The sequence below is a fragment of the Tamandua tetradactyla genome, chromosome 1 (genome assembly GCF_023851605.1).
Source record: "Tamandua tetradactyla isolate mTamTet1 chromosome 1, mTamTet1.pri, whole genome shotgun sequence".
In the NCBI taxonomy this organism is placed as follows: Eukaryota; Metazoa; Chordata; class Mammalia; order Pilosa; family Myrmecophagidae; genus Tamandua; species Tamandua tetradactyla.
Genome location: NC_135327.1, coordinates 69,235 through 89,276, shown reverse-complemented (window position 1 = coordinate 89,276; position 20,042 = coordinate 69,235). Strand labels below are relative to the sequence as shown.

The following is a 20,042-nucleotide window of genomic DNA, read 5'->3' as shown; positions in this document are numbered from 1 at the left end:
TGGAAGGTAGATTTTAAATGCCACGGATTTGGATATTTAGCAGAAGAGATCTCCAAGTGAAAGGTCGAAAGTGCAGCCTGGTTTCTCCTCACCCCTTATTTTGAGATATGGCCCGAGAGAGATTAGCTGAGTCCTGAACTCTTGGGTCTGAAGCAACCAGAAGTTGATATTGTGGAAAATGATGGGCTTCCAGGAAGGGAGACCTCTGAGAACAGTGCTCCCTGTGAGGATGGCACCAGTCAGCCTTTTCAGAGAATGCCAGGATCGGACATGGAGTTATCCAGGAAGGATACTCCTTATGTCGGATGGGCATGGTCCAAGGCTTCTGCCTAGAAAGCCAATGAGAGTGCTGTGGGACCTGTAACAAGAGAGCTTCTGCCAGTCTGGACTGTGGGGTTCAGACAAGGGACCTAATGGATGAAAAACAACTTCAGAGGCAAAACCATGGGGCCTGAGGTCCGAAGTGATGCAGCCTCGGGCCAGGAGAGCCCTTGCCGAGAGTGACGCACATTCCCTGGGGTTTGGGGAGAACCTGGCTCCCACCACATGGTGGAGTTGAGGGGGTGCTGCTGAGATGTCAGGGAGCCCTGTTGCAGCCACGATGCTGGGAGAGGGTGGTCCCAAGGAAAAGGTGTTCTCCCCCGTGTCCCCCACAGTTGCCTTTGGAGAGAGGCAGACCTCTGCATAGGCCTTTGGAGCAGGTGGGACTGCTGTTTTCAGAACCCCCCAGGAGGAATGACTGTCAGACTGTGAAATCTAATGGTCTTTGCCCTGTAGGTTTTCGAAACTGCTTGAGTCCTGTGTCCCCTGTGCTCCTTCCACCCTATGGAAATGCATATGTGTATCCCATGACTGTTCCTCCTTTGTATATTGGCAGCAAACGACTTGTCTTGGGCTTTTACAGGTCCAACAGCAGGATGTAAGTTTGGCTTTGAGAGACCGTGCCATAACTCACTTTGATAGGAGTTTGTTCATTTCTAACTTTGTATTTCATGTCTGTTGCTATCGAAATGGTTTAAGGTTCCCTGATATTGCTATGAAATGAATGTATTTTGTATATAAGGAAAACATGTCCTTTTTAGGGTCCAAGTGGTTGAATGTGCTGATTTAAAATGTGTATCCCCTAGAAAAATCTGTGTTCTAATTTAAATCCCATTTCATAAAGTCAGAATAATCCCTTCCCAATACTGTATGTTTCAAACTGTAATCACATCCTCTGCCTGGAGATGTAATTTAATCAAGTGTGGTTGTGAAGCTGAAGTAGGTGACAACATATCTCCATTCATTTGGGTGGGTCTTGGTAAGTTCCTGGAGTCCTGTAAAATAGTAAACATGGAGAAGAATGAATGATTCAGAGAGAACAGAGCAGAATGGCATGGCCACGAGAAGTAGCATCCACCATGCAGTGACCTCTGGAGATGTAGAAAGAACATGCCTCCCAGGGAGTTTCCTGAATCAGGAATCCAGGAGAATAAGCTTGCAGATGACACCGTGCTTGCCATGTGCCCTTCCAGATGAAAGAGGCACCCTGCTGTGTTCACCGTGTGCCTTTGCAGATGAGAGAGAAACTCTGACTGTGTTCGCCATGTGCCTTTTCACTTCAGAGAGAAAATCTGAACCTCATCGGCCTTCTTGAACCAAGGTGTTTTTCCCTGTATATCTTAGATTGGACATTTCTATAGAGTTGTTTTAATTGGGACATTTTCTGGGCCTTAGAACTGTAAACTTGCAACTTATTAAATTCTCCTGTTTAAAAGCCATTCTGTTTCTGGTATATTGCATTCCTGCAGCTAGCAACTAGAACAGGTTTTGGTACCAGAGAGTGGGGTGCTGCTGCTGCAGTTTGCAAATACCAAAGATGTTGGAACGGCTTTTGAAATGGATTAGGGGAAGAATCTGGGAGAATTGTGCTAACCTTTTACGAGAAGGCCTAGAATGCTGTGAAGAGACTGTTGTTAGAAATGTGGACTCTAAAGATCCCTCTGACGAGGTCATAGACTGAAATGAGGCATGTGTTTTTGCAAACCTGAAAGAAGATGATCCTTGTTTTCAAAGAGCAGATCATCAGGCCGAATGGACTAGTGGCTTTGTCTGACAGGTAGATTTAAATGCCATGAGCTTGGATATTTAGCAGAAGAGATCTCCAAATTCACTGTCGAAAGTGCAGCTTGGTTTCTCCTCACAGCTTATCGTGACATGCGACTGAAAAGAGAGAAGCTGACACCTGAACTCTTGGGTAGAAACAAAGCAGAAGTTGATGTTCTGGAAAATTATGGGTTCCCAGAAAGAGAGACCCCAGACAGTAGTGCTCCCTGTGAGGATGAAACCAGTCATGCTTTTCAGAGAAAACCAGGTTCAGTCAGGGAGTTTCCAGGAAGAATTTGTGGAAACTCTTTATGTCTGATGGGTATGATCCAAGGCTACTGCCTAGAAAGCCAACGAGAGTGCTGTGGGACCTGTATAAAGACAGCCACTGCCAGTCTGGACTGTGGGGTTCATGGAAGGGACACAGTGGAGGAAAAATAACTTCAGAGGGAAAACCATGTAGGCTGAGGTCTGAAGTTAAGAAGCTTCAGGCCACAAGAGGGGTCCCACCCAGGATATGTGTTTACAGGACTTTCCTTTTCTATAAGTGATTTGTTCTATTGTACTTATAAGCAATCGGTCTGAATGGATTCAGACAGTGATTATTCTTTCTCTACCCTAACCAGTACCTTCAGGGGGCTTTCTTTTGGATTCTCTCCAGTCTTACCTGTGACTGACAGCGTGGCCTCCAGGGGAAGTCCCACAGGACAGTCTCTAGACCCCTGGGTCTTCACACAGTCATTGTAACCCACATTTCACTATACTTCACAAGTATTGAAATTTGTCTCCTTTTATCTTCTTAGTGGTTTATATGGAGTCTGGTGCCATCTGCTCCAAATCACCAACTGAGCAGGCCCTTTTGCAGTCTTCAGTGTCCTGCCTCTCCTTATTTCAGATTGGTGTTTGCTCTGCAATTTCAGTTCCCTGATGGGTTCAAGAAAACTGATTTTCACTTTACCCAGCAGTTTTTTTTCTTGTGCTGATGATGTTTTGCTTTTTTCAGGTCTCTGTACTTAAGCTAAAACACAAATATACTCTGCACGATTTTAATTTTTTATAATTTGTTGAGGCTAATGTTCTGTTTTTGAAATAAAAAAAATGCACCAGAAAATATCATATTATGCAGTGGTTAGTCCATTTCAGTCTCAGTTATCATGGTTTATTATGTAATTTAAATCTTTTACCATGGTGGTGAACAAATATTTTCCATGAATCTCCAGTGGTTAGCTTTGTAAGCCATACTGTTTGTTGCAGCTACTGAACTCTGCAGCTATAGCACTATCACAGCTAAGATGATACCTAAAGGAGTGAATGTGGCTGTGTTTCAGTAAAATTTTACCCACTAAACAGACGGTGGGCCAGATTTGGCCTTTAGACTGTAGTATCTCAATCCTGTCAATTTCTGTTTGCATATTTGGAGGAGGTGCATGCAAACAGGTTCTGTCTTCTGGTTGGAAAGACCATTTTATCGTTTTAATCTGTTCTTTTTATCTTTCATAATTATTTCTTACCTTTAAATCTACTGCTCTTGGTATTAATATAACCACATCAACTTTCATTTGGTCGGTGTTCACAGGATGTGTATTATTTTATCCTTTTTGCTTTGTCTACATATCTCTCTTGATAAAATGTACTCACTTTGTTATTTTACTATAGTCAGATAGTCCTTCTTTTAATTGGCTATGTAGTCCAGGAGTTGGCACATTTTTTTCTCTGAAGCATCAGTTAGAAAGTATTTGCAGCTGTAAGAGTCATAGGATCTCTGAGTGTTCAGCTCCACAGTCAGTTTGTAAATATGGTATAGCAGTAAACAATAGGTCTGAGTGGATTTAGGCAATGCCTGTTCTTCCTGTAACCTACCCAGAAGCAACCACAGTCAGTATGTAAATGATTGAGCATTGTAGCATTCCAATAAAACTTTATTTGTAAAAGCTCGGTCCAACTGGAATTGGAGCATAGTTTGCTGACTGCTGACCTAGAGTGTGCTGAGGGTAGTCTATTTGGATGTGTAATGAAAGTTGTAGGAAGTGTATTGATGTTTTTTACATACTATAAAAAATAGTTTTAAGAAGCAACAGCTTTTCTAATATATGTATTGACAGTACATTTATATAATTCATAAATATATGCACATTAATTTTATGTTATAAACATTTTTATGAATTGAATACCATCAAAGCATATGAGAAAATTAAGTCCAGGGTAAGCATTCTTCTCTATAATCATTTCTTTTAAGATTTTTACAGTAAACATCCTAAGAATAGATTTCTTATGTATTTTCTGTGAAATGACCTACTTGTGACTCCTTCAACATGAACAGAAATGTCTTGTTCCAGGCCTCAGTGTCACTCAGGGACGTGGCTGTGGAACTCACCCAGGAGGAGTGGCAGAACCTGGGCCCTGCTCAGAAGAACCTGTAAAGAGATATGAAATGGAGAAATGCATCTGCCTCATCTCCGTGGGTGAGCATGTTTGTATGACTTACTTGTGTACTTCTCTATAGAAGGTATTTCCCTTAAATTTTGCCATCACACATGAACACTTTTGATACTCAGCTTTTTTCATTTTGGATTTCAAAGTAACTGAATTCTTATGAGGTCTAGAAAGAGTGTTTGAAAGACATAATTTGTTCAACACAGCACCTTCAAGATACCTCTGAAACTTTATCTTCTTCCTCTTTTGGAAAATGGTGTCAGACACAAAAGGTTCATGTGTGTGCCTAAGCATTCAACTTTTCCACTTTAAAGGGTATTGCATTCCACCCCCACAGCCCCCACACTCACCTCCACAGCCCAGTGCCCTGCACTGCAGGCTCACAGGCACCAGCATAGCATCCCCAACCCGTACCTATGCATGTGCCACAACCTGTCACCACATGGATGTGCCCCACATCCTGCTCCACATCCATCCCACAAATACAAAGCTTTAGACTACTGAATGAAATCAAGTTCAAAAGGAACCCTATCAAGATACTTACATGCCTCAAAGGCCACAGAGGATCTCTAACCATATGAAGATGCAGAAAGGTAGAGCCCAGCCTAATGACCAAATTAAGATACCAGAGGAGACACAGACTTTGGAACAACTAATCAAAGTTGTTCATACAAATCTACTATATAAAGTAAATGGGATGGCTAATGACATAAAGGAGATCAAGAAGACACTAGAAGAGCACAAAGAGGAATTTGAAGAATAAATAGAAAAATAGCAGATATCATAGAAGTGAAAGATGCTGTAGACCAAGTCAAAAATATAGTAGAGACACAAAACAGCAGATTTCAAGAGGTGAAAGAAAGAACAAGGAATCTAGAGGATAGGACAAATGATTTTGAATGTGCAAATGAGCGCATAGGAAAAAAATGGAAAGATGTAAATTGGAGTTCAGGGCAATGATGGACAAAACAGTGCAGAAATAGTAGAATCATCGTGTCTCAGAAGAAGAGAAGAGTAAACAGCTAGAAAGCTTAGTTCAGCATATAATGGGGGAAAACATCTCAACCCTTATAAAAAACATAAATATGTAAATATAGAAGCCCAATGAACTCCAAACAGAATAAATCCATGTAGGCCTACTCCAAGACCCATACTAATCAGTCTGTCAAATGAAGATAAGCAGAAAATCCTGAAAGCAGCAAGAGAAAAACAATCTATTTACATATAAAGAAAAGCATGTAAAATTGAGTTGGGACTACTCAGCTAGTGCTGATGGTGGCAAGATTGCAGTGTATGATGTATTTAAGATCTTACAAGACAGAATTCCAGTTAATATCCCTACCCAGCCAAATTGTTCTTCAAAAGTGAAAAACTTAGAATGGACATAGCTCAAATAACCCATAAGAGTGGGAGAAAGATAAAAAATGGAGGTGGAGTGATACAGAGAATGTAGGGTTTAACAAATTAGTATGATTGCTGAATTAATATATTGATATTTCTTTTAGTCTCCAATATCTTAGAGCAGCTAGCAGAAAAAACCTAAAATTGTAGAATTGTAACCCATACCAAACTCTGAAACCTATTCTATAACTAATTGTTGCAGTGTGCTTTGAAATTAATTGCATTTTTATATATAGGTTATTTTTCAGAAAAAAGAAAAAAGTTGATTATGATGATAAATGCATAGCTATATGATGATATTGTGAAGCATTTGTTGTACATTTTGGATGATTACATCACATGTGAATATGTAATATATGTCAATAAAGATAAAATAAAAAGTCATGACCATGAAAAACAAAACTTTCTTACTAAAATCAGAGAATAGACATGGATGCCTATCCTGCCAATTCTATTGAACATTGTATTTTAAATTCTGATCTGAGGAATTAGGCTAGAAAAGGAAATATATGGCATCCATATTGGAAAGGAGGAGATAAAACTTTATTCCCCAGTGACATGATCCTTCTCACAGAAAATCCAAAAAATCCACAGGAAAACTAACTGCTAAAAAATGAAGTCAGCAAAGTTGGAGCCTACCAGATAAACATGAAAAAACCAGTTGTGATTGTGTACACCAACAAAGAACAAATTAAATGGAAATAAAAATTCCTTTCATTCTAGCAACTAAGAACATGCACCAGTGAAAGACTATCCTAAATAGATAAAATGAAAGTGAAACCTGGTTAAGGGAAAGTAAGTTTGTTTTTTTCTTCTCCAAGGAAGCTTATATGATACTGAGTAGGGCCTAAATTGTCAAAGACTGAAATTCACATTTATAAAGAGGACAAATCCACAGGACCTTCAGAAATCCAACAACTTAGAAGACTCAGTCCCTGCCTTCAGCTTCCCCAGCTCTGCCTGTGACCCCAACACAGCCCTGGTCAGCTGAGCCAGGGGGAGAGCTGGTTGTATACCTGGCCATCCCTTTCCCCCACCCCCTGTTTCACCTCCCCTCCTTTCTCCCTCCATTCCTTCCCCCTTGTCTGATGCTGCTTCTCCAGGACCTCCCAGACTTCTGCATAGCCCACTATAAGAGCAGCATGCTACATCGAAGAGCAAAGCATAGTAAAGGTTTGTAAAGGGGACCATGAGTGCAGATAAGGCAGTTCCAGGAAAGTGAGCTCCACAGCCAGAGAGACCCTGGTAAATTCCAGCGCTTTCACAGGAGCTACAGGCCGGTTCCTCATCTGAAAAGGAGGGTGTCAGTAAAACTGCCTCGTGGTGTCATTCTCAGAGCAGAGGTGTTGCCTGTGCATCATTCAGCCAAAGGCCACTTAATAAGTAACGTGTAAATGTTGTCTTCCATCATATTCAGATGCTGCTTTGTTCTTTTCATTTAGTATTTCATTTAATCCTTACAAATGCCCTAATTATAGGTGTAACCATATGTGCTGGTTTGAAATGATGTATGTACCCTAGAAAAGCCATGTTTTTTAAAGCTATGTGATTTAATCAAGAGTGATTGTTACACTGGATTAGCTGGAGGCATGTCCCCACCCATTTGAGTGGGTCTTGATTAGTTTCTGAAGTCCTATAAAAGAGCGAACATTTTGGAGAATGAGAGAGATTCAGAGAGAGCAGAGATTGCTGCAGTACCATGAAGCAGAGAGTGCAGGAGCCAGCGACCTTTGGAGATGAGAAGGAAAATGCCTCCCAGAGAGCCTCATGGAACTGGAAGCCAGGAGAGAAAGCTAGCAGATGATGCTGTGTTTGCCACGTGCCCTTCCAGCTGAGAGAGAAGCCCTGACTGTGTTTGCCATGTGCCTTCTCACTTGAGAGAGAAACCCTGAACTTCATCGGCCTTCTTGAACCAGGTATCTTTCACTGGATGGATACCTTTGATTGGACATTTCTATTGACTTGTTTTAATTGGGACATTTTCTTGACCTTAGAACTGTAAACTAGCAGTTTATTACATTCCTCTTTTTCGAAGCCATTTCATTTCTGGTATATTGCGTTCCAGCAGCAAGCGAACTAGAACACCATACTTTCAAAAAGGAAAACAGTTTTAAAGGTTAAATAACCTTTAAATATAACTTTCAGGGGTGGAGGAGCTAGAATGCAGATGTAGATATGCTTCCCAAATTCAAGTTGTTCCTAATAGACTCCATGCCTAAAGTTCAATATTAACAGCGCTTAGCAGAGTGACTTGTACCCAAATCTCTAAGACTGTGATGGTGAAGTGAATGTGGACACAATGACCCTCTGCCAGGTGGATTTATTCCTTAAATTCTGGCTTCTCTCCAAAGACCTTGGGCCAGACTGAGGCTCTTGCCCTTCCTGCTCTGTCAAGTCTGTGTCTGCTTTTAGTAGGCACAGCCTGATGTTCTAGTGCAGCGCTTGTCTGATACATAGGTAAGGGGGCCATGTGTATAATTTTTAATATTCTCCTAGTGACACTAATAAAGTAAAATAAATATGTGAAATTAATTTTAAGGATACATTGTGTTTAACCCAAAACATCCAAAATATTATTTCAACATGTTACACTAGTCACATTTCAAATACTTTGGTCACATGTGGCTACTGACCACAGACATGGGTGGTACAGTCCTGAAGTCCAAGAGTCACGTTTAAGTCAGCTGGGGATGGGGAGGGCCAGTTTTGCTCCCCAGGGTCTTTTTGGAATGTCTAGAGAAAGTTTTGCTTGTCACAACTGAGAAGGGAAGTGCTGTTGGCCTCTATTGGGAAAAGGCCAGAGATGCAGCTAAGTATTCTACAATGCCCAAGTCAGCCCCTCATACCACACAATTACCCAGCACAAAATATCAGTATTGCCAATTTTGAGCAACTCTTCTCTAGATGAAGGTTTCAACTAACCTGATTTTTCTCCCCAGGCCTAGGTCCCAGCCTCCCTGGAAGGAAGCAGTGCTCATGGGGCAGGAAGGACAGAGCTGCACAAACAGGAGACCTACCTGAAAGAACAGCTGTGCTGGCCAGAGACTACTCAGCAGAGCTACAGAGCAGGGCAGAAGAGTCCAGAAAAGAGCAGGTCTTGAATTGGTCCACCAGAAGTCGTTTTTGATGCCTTTGCCCTGAGTGAATTAGATGGTGATGTTGCCACATCCACAAGCAATCCCAGTCCATGTGACAGTGGACATCATGGATAAACTTGCAGAAGTTGGTGAGCTGGGTTGAAAGGGGTGAGTGACTGCCCAGGAACTGCCACATGGCTGGAGGGAATATGAGGGCATTATCTGCAGGGAGGACAGACTCAACCAGAGCTGAGGAAATCCTGCCTCCACCCCTCCTTCAAGGACCTCCCATTTTCTTCATTCTTCCCTCACTCTTTCTAGATTCTGAGTTGTTCTCACACCGTGTCAGTCTAGTTGCATCTAGAGCTTGTCTGTGGCTCCCTCTATCATGAATATATAGATTCACAAAATAATAGTACAGGTAGGGGACTTTATTTCTGACTCTTGAAAGCTTAATAAACTATCAGGCCTCAAAGGAGTAGCTTTTCCAGGATCAGCACAGTGCTAGGTGTACTGGTGCTCAGTCTGTCTCAATAAGTCAACAGAACTGTCTGATCAAAAAGTCCTCTTGAAAAACAGCGACCAGTTAGAACAACAGGATTAAATAATTTTTTGTCATTAAAAAATCCCATCTTTCTTTTTTTCAGAGTTTTCTGTTGATTTTCTACCTTGAGATGTAAATAATATTAAGAAGCTATTAATATTAATCCTCTTTTAATTTTTTGTGAGTTGGTCAGAGGGGACATTGATTGTTCATAGATCAATAGGAAAAGAGTTTAATTCAACCAGTGAAAAATTGTGGGGTTCAGCACAGGTGATCCTATAGGAGATGCACAAGTTCAGGTCATGAAAGCTGTTGTGATAAGATTTTGAGGCAGGAAGAGAAGGAGCTCACCTGATCTCTCATGAGTCAATTCCTCTTTTTGTACTTCAGCTTATCCATTCCAGTTCTCTGCACTCTTCCAAAAGGAGCAGAAATTGAACATATCTCAGGTGAGTTGTTTCTTAATACATTTTTTATGGTGGATTTTATAAATGTTTATGGGTCCACACGTTAAAATGGAAAAGCAGAATTCGAAATAGATCAGAATCATTAGGTAAGATTCATTAGGGAGGAAAGGCAGAATAGTGGGGTAAAGTTGTCATCTAGGAAAATTCAGGTCCTGTGGTGTTGTAGATTTCTAAAGTGGAGCTTCAAGTTTATTTCTCACATTTCTGAAAGCCACAGAAGACAGGTAATATTTGTTTAAAGATTTTAATTGATGGGAAGAATAAAACAAACCTCATGGAAACAAAACACACTGAAGTCTGGCAAAACATCCTGATGTTTTTCATGTCGGTGACAGTGCAGATCTTTTCACTAACAACCCTCAAGTTGGAAAGACCATCCTTGGTCCACTAAGTTGCACTGGGGCCTCTGTTGTCAATCAATTGACAGTGCAGGTCTAAGCTAAACTTTATATTCTATAAAGCCCTAGTTATCTATCTTTTGGCTAGTACTTCACTTTCATAATTACTGTTGCTTTATAGTAAGTCTTGAAATATGGTCGTGTATAGTCCCCAAGTCGTACCTCTTCAAGAATTTATGGCAATTTTAGGTCTGTTGCATTGTCCTAGGAATTTTGTCAATTTCCACAGAAAATGCTGCTGAGGAGTTTTTCACTGTAGAGGTGAATGAAATGTTGGACATCTTTCATTAGATTTATTGGCAAAATGTCTATTTCTTTCCATTCACTAAATTTTTACCTCATGTATTTAGAAACTTGTTAGTTGCATGCATGTTAGTCTTACTCGGGAATTTTTGTAATTGATGGATTGCTTCTCTGTTACTGCTTTCAAGACTCACTCATTGTCTTTGGCACCCAGCAGTATTTTATCATGTTTGTGATAAAGTATGTTTGTATTTGAATTATCATACTTTTAGTTTATTGACATTCTTGAATGTGTACGTGAATATTGACCATCCAATTGGGGAAGTTTTTAGCCATTTTCCTTCAAATTATTCTTCCATTTTTTTCTTCTCCTTCTGCAGTGCCAGTTACATGTATGTTGATGTCCCACTGGTCTCCAAGGCTTTGCTCATTGTTCTTCATTCTTTTTTACTTTCCGTCCCTCAGTTTGGATTATCCCAATTAACTTTGATTCATGTTTACTCATTCTTCCTTTGGGCTACTCCTATTTTGCAGTTGAGTATATGCTTTCTATCTTCTGAACATTTGAGAGCAGGTTACACAAATACACACTGAACACAAAATAGTTCGATGTACGTTTCCCATGAACAAGGATATTCTCTTATTGTTTTAGTATCCTGACTGTTAATCAAATACCATGGAATGGGTTGGTTTAAACAATGAGAATTTATGGCTCATGGATTTGAGGCTAGGAGTCTGAAATCAAGGTGATGCTTTCTCCATAAGACTGGCATTCTGGGTCTCTTACCAACAGTCCTTCTTCCTTGTCTTTACTTCACGTGGCAATGCATGTGGCAGCCTCTGCTGGCCTCTCTGGGTTGCACTGCCTTTCAGCTCCTTCTCATGACTTATTCTCTGTCTGACTTTCACTCTGCTTATAAAGGATTCCAGTAATCTGGTTTAAAACCCAACCTTAACACAAGTGTTTTTTAGGGTATCTTATTTACAATAGTTCTACCCCCACCGGAATGCAAATAAGCCCAAAAACATGCCTACATTTCTCTCTCTGTAAAATGTGCTTTCTTTGTTATTTGATTATAGTCAGACAGTCCTTTTTTTAATTGGCTATATAGTCCAGGAACTGGCACATTTTTTTCTCTGAAGGGTTAGGTAGAAAGTATTTTCAGCTGTGAAAGTCATAAGATCTCTGACTATTCAGCTCCACAGTCAATATTTAAATATAACAATAAGCAGTAGATCTGAGTGGATTTAGGCAATGACTGCTCTTCCTTTTCCCTACCCAGAAGCAACCACAGTCAATAAGTAAATGATTGTGCATTGCAGTGTTCCAGTAAACCTTTATTTATAAAAACTGAGTCCAGAAGCAATTGGCCCATAATGTGCTGACCCCTGACCTAGGGTTTGCTGAGGGTAGTCTATTGGGGTATGGGATGAAAATTGTAGGAAGTGTATTTTCACTTTTTACATGATGTAAAAAATAGTTTAAAAATATATCTTTTAAAATATATTTGCTGATAGTACATGTGTGTAACCCAAAATACATACACATTATGTTGTATGAATTTTCACAAATTGAGTACCATCAAAGGATATGATAAATTAAGTTCAGGATAGGCATTCTTTATAATCATTTCCTTTAAGACCTTTACAGTAAACATCCTAAGAATAGAGTTCTTATGTATTTTTCTGTGTGACCTAATTGTGAGCCTTTCAAAATGAACAGGAATGTCTTGTTACAGGCTTCAGTGTCACTCACGGAGGTGGCTGTGGTGTTCCCCCAGGAAAAGTGGCAGCTTCTGGGCCCTGTGCAGAGGACCCTGTACAGCGACATGATGCTGGAGAACTACAGGTGCCTTCCCTCAGTGGGTGAAACTGGCACAAAGAGTAAGATTTTTCTCAATTTTATTTACCGTTTCATTCCCATGGTAATTGGACAAGATCTTATCTCATAGTTAGAAATCAATATTTTTTACGTATTGAACATCATAAAAGTTTTTTATAAAGCAAATGATTTTGGAAAAAAAATGGGCAGAGAACAATGATCTGGCATTTTTCAGAATAGAAAACACAAATACCTACCATGCATATCCATTACTTTATTAGTAATCTGACACAGAGTTTGTGAATTTACACCAGTAAGTTGTCAATGATTAAGAAGTCTGACCCAACCCAGGAAGTAGTAATGTATGAGAAGAACTTCACAAGGCAGGCAGCAGTGGGAATTGGCACAGCAACCTGGGGAAAGAAGTGATCATTATCCTTACAATAAATGCATTCATTTTCTTTGTTCATTTCATTTGTTCATTCAGCAGTTCCACTCCCAGGCTTATGTATTCTGGAAATGCTCTTGCATGTGTTCACCAGGTAAAAAGAAAGGCCATGTCAACATAAAAAAATACATAAATGATCTCTATGTGTTCTGGCAAGGCAACTTACAAATAAATCATATTTTCATATAGTGTACTGTATTAACCAAGGGTAGCAGCCAGAATAAATCTAAGAATCAAAATATATAGGCAAAAGGAACTCATAAATCTGTGTTAAATTAATAATGCTTAGAAATAATAAGTAAATAGCCTCCTGTTTTCTATACCAAAAAAGGGTCTAATTATATGTGATGAAGTTACATCTTGGGTGGAAAGGGGACTCAGCATAGGTGAGGAGAATCTAGATAGATTCAAATATGTTAATGACTGTGGTTATCTGAGTATTTGCATTTTAAGTTTACTAGTTTACTTATTTCTTACAAAAGTATTTATGTGTATATCCAACTTAAATAAGGAAAGCATGGGAGGAGAGAAGTATAGACAATATAGATAACATTGTCTGTTCATGTCTTTTATTGCAAAATTACATTAGGATGACTAGAATTTCTTTAGTTTACGTCTACTTTTTTTCCTCCACTGTGAAATGATCTCACACTGGTTTACTGAACTCACATGGATCTTTTCCTAATTTCTCCTTATGCTTGAAGTGATATTCCAGTATGTCCAGTCATCGACCAAATGTCTTTGTTCCTTCTCACCTTGGATTTAATGGCAAAATACTGCTTTGGTCCCATGTTTCCCTGTTATTGTGTGTGTTAGATGTAAGCTGCTGGGATATGATGCACCTAATCTGGAATAGCCTTTAAAAGGGGGTATTTCATAACTTCCAAGTTTGCAATTTTAAACCTCTGGAAATGTCCAAATTAAGGCACCAACAAGAGGTTACCTTCCCTCAAGAAAGGCTGATGGGTCTGGAACACCTGTCAGCTGGGTAGTCACATGGGTGGCATCTGCTGGTCCCTTCTCCTGGGCTCCATTGCTTTCAGCCTCTGTTCCTATAGGGCATCCACATTTTGCTTTTCCAGGGATGGCTTTAATCTCTTGACTTCCCCTGGCTCACTCCAGGATCTAGCTTGCCCGGCATCTCACAGTGACATCAGCTTGGCTCCAAGTAGCTGTGTTGCAATTTAAATCCCATTTCATAAAGGGAGAATAATCCCTATCCAATAATGTATGTTTGAAACTATAATCAGATCCGGGAGATGTGATTTAATCAAGAGTGGTTGTTAAGATGGATTAGGTGATGCCATGTCTCCAGCCATCTGGGTGTGTCTTAGTAAGGTTCTGGAGTCCTGTAAAACAGGAAACATTTAGGAGAGTGAAAGATCCACAGAGAGCTGAGCAGAACAACATGGCCACAAGAAGCAGAGTCCACACGATAGTGACCTTTGGAGATGAAGAAGGAACATGACTCCCAGGGAGCTTCCTGCAACAGGAAGCCGGAAGAAGCAGCTAGTAGATGATGCTGTGTTTGCCACGGGCCCTTCCAGATGAGAGAGGCACCCTGACCACGTTCAAGTGTGCCTTTGCAGACAAGAGAGATAGTCTGACTGTATTCAAAATGTGCATTCTCACTTGAGAGAGAAACCCTGAAATTCATCAGCCTTCTTGAAGCAAGATATCTTTCCCTGGATGCCTTAGATTGGACATTTCTGTAGACTTGTTTTAATTGGGACAGCTACTCAACTTGAGAACTGAAAATTAGCAACGTATTAAATTCACCTTTTTAAAAGCCTTTCCATTTCTGCTGTATTGTATTCCTTCAGGTAGCAAAGTAAAACAGATTTTGGTACCAGAGAGTGGGGTGCTGCTGCTGCAGTTTGTAAATACCAAAGATGTTGAAATGGCTTTTTAAATGGATAAGGGGAAGAATCTGGGAGAATTGTGAGAACCTTGAAAGAGAAGGCCTAGAATCCTTTGAAGAGACTGTTGGTAGAAATATGGACTCTAAAGATACCTCTGAGGAGGCCACAGACAGAAATGAGGTGTGTGTGATTGCAAACTGGAAGGCAGGTGATCCTTGTTTTCAAATAGCATTTAATTGGGCAGAATGGACTAGTGCCTTTGTCTGGAAGGTACATTTTAAATGCCATGAACTTGGATATTTAGCAGAACAGATCTCCAAATGAAATATCGAAAGTGCAGCCTGGTTTCTCCTCACAGCTTATCGTTAAATGTGACCAAAGAGGTAAGCTGAGACCTGAACTCTTGTGAATGAAGTAACCAGAAGCTGATGTTCTGGAAATTTATGGACTTCCAGAAAGGGAACCCCCAGAGAATAGTGCTCCATGTGAGGATGGACCCAGTCAGCCTTTCCACAGAAAGCCAGGGTCGGACACGGAGTTATCCAAGAAGGATGCTCCTTATGTCTGATGGGTATGATCCAAGTCTGCTGCCTAGAAAGCCAATCAGAGTGCTGTGGCACCTGTATAAAGAGAGCCACTGCCAGCCTGGACTGTGGGGTTCAGACAAGGGACCTAATGGATGAAAAACAACTTCAGAGGCAAAACCATGGGGGCTGAGGTCTGAAGTGAAGAAGCCTCGGGCCAGGAGAGGGGACCCACCCAAGCTGCTGGAGAGGGTGAGTTTGCCCCAAAGGCCGAGGAAGGGGCTTCCACCTCATGGCAGTGGAATCATCATTCTGCCTCAGGCCTTACAAAGAGTGAAGCCCATTCCCTGAGGTTTGGGGAGAGCCTGACTGCTGCCACATGGTGGGGTTGAGCATGTGCCGCGGAGACAGCAGAGAGCCCAGGTGTCGCCCCCATGCTGGGAGAGGGTGATGCACAGAAAATGGTGTTCTACCCAGTGTCTCCCAAGGCTGCGTTTGGAGAGAGGCAGGCCTCTGTAGAGGCCTTTCGCCCTCTGCTTTCAGAAGCTACAAGGATGAATGACATTCAATCTTGGAAATCTAATGGACTTTGCCCCTTGCCCATCAGGTTTTCAAAACTCCTTGAGTCCTCTGTCCCCTGTGTTCCCTCCACACTATGGGAATGCATATGTGTATCCCATGTCTTTTCTTCCTTTGTATGTTGGCAGCAAATGACTTTTCTTAGGTTTTTACAGGTCCAAGGCCAGAAGGTGATTTTGCCTTTGAGCCCGTGCCATCACTAACTTTGGTAGGACTTTGTTCCTTTCTCACTGTGTATTTCATGTCTGCTGCTAGTGAAATGGTTTAAGGTTCCCTGGTAATGTTCTGGAAGAAATGTATTATGTATATGGGGAAATCATGTCCTTTTTAGGGTCTAAGCAGTGGAATGTGCTAATTTGAAATTATGCATGTCCCCTCAAAATGGTGTGTTCTAATTTTAAATCCCATTTGATATAAGAGAAAAATCCCTATCCAATACTGTATTTTTGAAACTGTAATCAGATCCTCTCCCGGGAGATGTGATTTAATGAAGAAAGATCGTTATTCTGGATTAGGTGATGACATATCTCCAGCCATTTGTGTGGATCTTGGTTAGTTTCTGGAGTCCTGTAAAAAAGGAAATTTTCACAAAATGAAAGATCCACAGAGAGCAGAGCAGAATGCCATGGCCATGAGAAGCAGAGTCCAATAGCCGGCGATCTTTGGAGATGAAGAAGGAACATGCCTCCCAGGGAGCTTCCTGAAACAGGAAGCCAGGAGAAGAAGCTAGCAGATTATGCCGTGCTCACCATGTGCCCTTCCAGATGGAGAGGCACCCTGACCGTGTGGCTTTGCAGATGAGAGAGAAACTCTGTGTTCGCCATGTGCTTTCTCACTTGAGAGAGAAACCCTGAACTTGATCAGACTTCTTGATCCAAAGTGTCTTTCCCTGGATGCCTTAGATTGGAATTTCTGTAGACTTGTTTTAGTTGGGACATTTTCTCAGCCTTAGAACTGTGAACTAGCAACTTATTAAATTTACCTTTTAAAAGCCATTCCATTGCTGGTGTATTGCATTCCTGCAGCTAGCAACCAAGAACAGATTTTGGTACTGGATAGTGGGGTGCTGCTGCTGTAGTTTGAAAACATCAAAGATGTTGGACAGCTTTTGAAATGAATAAGGGGAAGAATCTGGGAGAATTGTGAGAATCTTGAAAGAGAAGGCCTTGAATGCATTGAAGAGACTATTGGTAGAAAGGTGGACTCTAAAGATACCTCTGATGAGGCCATTGACAGAAATGAGGCATGTGTGATTGCAAACTGGAAGGCAGGTGATCCTTGCTTTCAAATAGCAGGTAATTGGGCAGAAGGGACTAGTGGCTTTTTCTGGAGGGTAGATTTTAAATGACATGAACTTGGATAATTAGCATAAGACACCTCCAATTGAAATGTCAAAAGTGCAGCTTCGTTTCTCCTGACTTTATCGTCAAATGTGACCAGAGAGAGATAAGTGGAGACCTGAACTCCTGGGTATGAAGAAACCAGAAGTTGATGTTCTGGAAAATTATGGGCTTCCAGGAAGGGAGACACCAGAGAATAGTGCTCCCTGTGAAGATGGAAGCAGTCTGTCTTTTCAAAGAAGGCCAGAATCGAACATGGAGTAATCCAGAAAGGATTTGTGGAAACTCCTACTGTCTGCTGGGCATGATCCAAGGCTACTGCCTAGAAAGCCAATGAGAGTGCTGTGGGACCTGTCTAAACAGAACCACTGCCAGTCTGGACTGTGAAGTTCAGAGAAGGGACACAATTGAAGAAAAATAATTTCAGAGGCAAAAGCATGGAGGCTGAGGTGTGAAGTCACGATACCTCAGGCCAGGAGAGTGAACCAACCCAAGCCCATGGAGAGGGTGAGTTTGCCCCTAAGTCTAAGGATGGGCCTTCCACCTTGTGGCAGTGGAAGAGTGATTCTACCTCAGGCCTTGCAGAGAGTGAAGCCCATTCCCTGGGGTATGGGGAGAGCCTAGCTGCCACCACATGGTGGGGTTGAGCATGTGCCGTGGAGACCACAGAGTGGGTGGTGCCAAGAAAAATGTGTTCTCCCCAGTGCCTCCCAAGGCTGCATTTGGAGAGAGGCAGACCTCTACTCAGGACTTTGGCATAAATTGGCCTGCTCCTTTCAGAAGCCCCAAGGACAAATGACACTCAATCTTTGAAATCTAATGGACTTTGCCCATCAGGTTTTTGAAACTGCTTCGGTCTTGTGTCCCCTGTGTTCCTTCCACTCTATGGGAATGCATATGTGTATCTCATGACTGTCCCTCCTTTGAATGTGGACAGCACTTGTCTTGGTTTTTTTTTTTTTTATTAATTAACAGAAAAAAAGAAATTAACCCAACATTTAGAAATCATACCATTCTACATATGCAATCAGTAATTCTTAACATCATCACATAGATGCATGATCATCGTTTCTTAGTACATTTGCATCGGTTTAGAAGAACTAGCAACACAACCGAAAAAGATATAGAATGTTAATATAGAGAAAAAAATAAAAGTAATAATAGTAAAAACAAAACAAAACAAAACAAAACAAAAACCTATAGCTCGGATGCAGTATCATTCAGTGTTTTAACATGATTAGTTTACAATTAGGTATTATTGTGCTGTCCATTTTTGAGTTTTTGTATCTAGTCCTGTTGCACAGTCTGTATCCCATCAGCTCCAATTACCCATTATCTTACCCTGTTTCTAACTCCTGCTGGACTCTGTTACCAATGACATATTCCAAGTTTATTCTCGAATGTCGATTCACATCCTTGCGACCATACAGTATTTGTCTTTTAGTTTTTGGCTAGACTCACTCAGCATAATGTTCTCTAGGTCCATCCATGTTATTACATGCTTCATAAGTTTATCCTGTCTTAAAGCTGCATAATATTCCATCGTATGTATATACCACAGTTTGTTTAGCCACTCGTCTGTTGATGGACATTTTGAGTGTTTCCATCTCTTTGCAATTGTAAATAACGCTGCTATAAACATTGGTGTGCAAATGTCCGTTTGAGTTTTTGCCCTTAATTCCTTTGAGTAGATTCCCAGCAATGGTATTGCTGGGTCGTATGGCAATTCTATATTCAGCTTTTTGAGGAACCGCCAAACTGCCTTCCATAGTGGTTGCACCATTTGACATTCCCACCAACAGTGGATAAGTGTGCCTCTTTCACCGCATCCTCTCCAGCACTTGTCATTTTCTGTTTTGTTGATAATGGCCATTCTGGTGGGTGTGAGATGATATCTCATTGTGGTTTTGATTTGCATTTCTCTAATGGCCAGGGACATTGAGCATCTCTTCATGTGCCTTTTGGCCATTTGTATTTCCTCTTCTGAGAGGTGTCTATTCAAGTCTTTTTCCCATTTTGTAATTGGGTTGGCTGTCTTTTTGTTGTTGAGTTGAACAATCTATTTATAAATTCTGGATACTAGACCTTTATCTGATATGTCATTTCCAAATATTGTCTCCCATTGTGTAGGCTGTCTTTCTACTTTCTTGATGAAGTTCTTTGAAGCACAAAAGTGTTTAATTTTGAGGAGTTCCCATTTATTTATTTCCTTCTTCAGTGCTCTTGCTTTAGGTTTAAGGTCCATAAAACCGCCTCCAGTTGTAAGATCCGTAAGATATCTCCCTACATTTTCCTCTAACTGTTTTATGGTCTTAGACCCAATGTTTAGATCTTTGATCCATTTTGAGTTAACTTTTGTATAGGGTGTGAGAGATGGGTCTTCTTTCATTCTTTTGCATATGGATATCCAGTTCTCTAGGCACCATTTATTGAAGAGACTGCTCTGTCCCAGGTGAGTTGGCTTGACTGCCTTATCAAAGATCAAATGTCCATAGATGAGAGGGTCTATATCTGAGCACTCTATTCGATTCCATTGGTCGATATATCTATCTTTATGCCAATACCATGCTGTTTTGACCACTGTGGTTTCATCATATGCCTTAAAGTCAGGCAGCGCGAGACCTCCAGCTTCGTTTTTTTTCCTCAAGATGTTTTTAGCAATTCGGGGCACCCTGCCCTTCCAGATAAATTTGCTTATTGGTTTTTCTATGTCTGAAAAATAGGTTGTTGGGATTTTGATTGGTATTGCATTGAATCTGTAAATCAATCTAGGTAGGATTGACATCTTAACTATATTTAGTCTTCCAATCCATGAACAC

At 40.9% G+C, this 20,042-nt stretch overlaps 1 protein-coding gene across 17 annotated transcripts in view; it reads left to right on the top strand.

The window, feature by feature from the left end:
• Positions 1-20,042, top strand: part of LOC143688442 (zinc finger protein 510-like) — a 53,549-nt gene that overhangs the window by 15,396 nt on the left and 18,111 nt on the right. For 10 of the 17 annotated variants that reach the window (XR_013178029.1, XR_013178027.1, XR_013178015.1 and 7 more), the window contains 4 exons: positions 4,422-4,547; positions 8,859-9,145; positions 9,931-9,989; positions 12,388-12,532. The exons of 2 other annotated variants lie outside the window; for them this stretch is intronic. Coding sequence is in view for 2 of the 15 variants with exons in the window: in XM_077166361.1 (XP_077022476.1) it covers positions 9,070-9,145; positions 9,931-9,989; positions 12,388-12,532; positions 14,742-14,830 (369 nt within the window). In the remaining 13 variants the exon portion in view is untranslated. Of the gene's footprint in view, positions 1-4,421; positions 4,548-6,272; positions 7,836-8,858; positions 9,165-9,930; positions 9,990-12,387; positions 12,533-14,465; positions 14,698-14,741; positions 15,151-20,042 lie in introns of those variants that run through there. 5 more of the 17 variants (XM_077166361.1, XM_077166366.1, XR_013178088.1 and 2 more) reach the window with 5 other exon arrangements.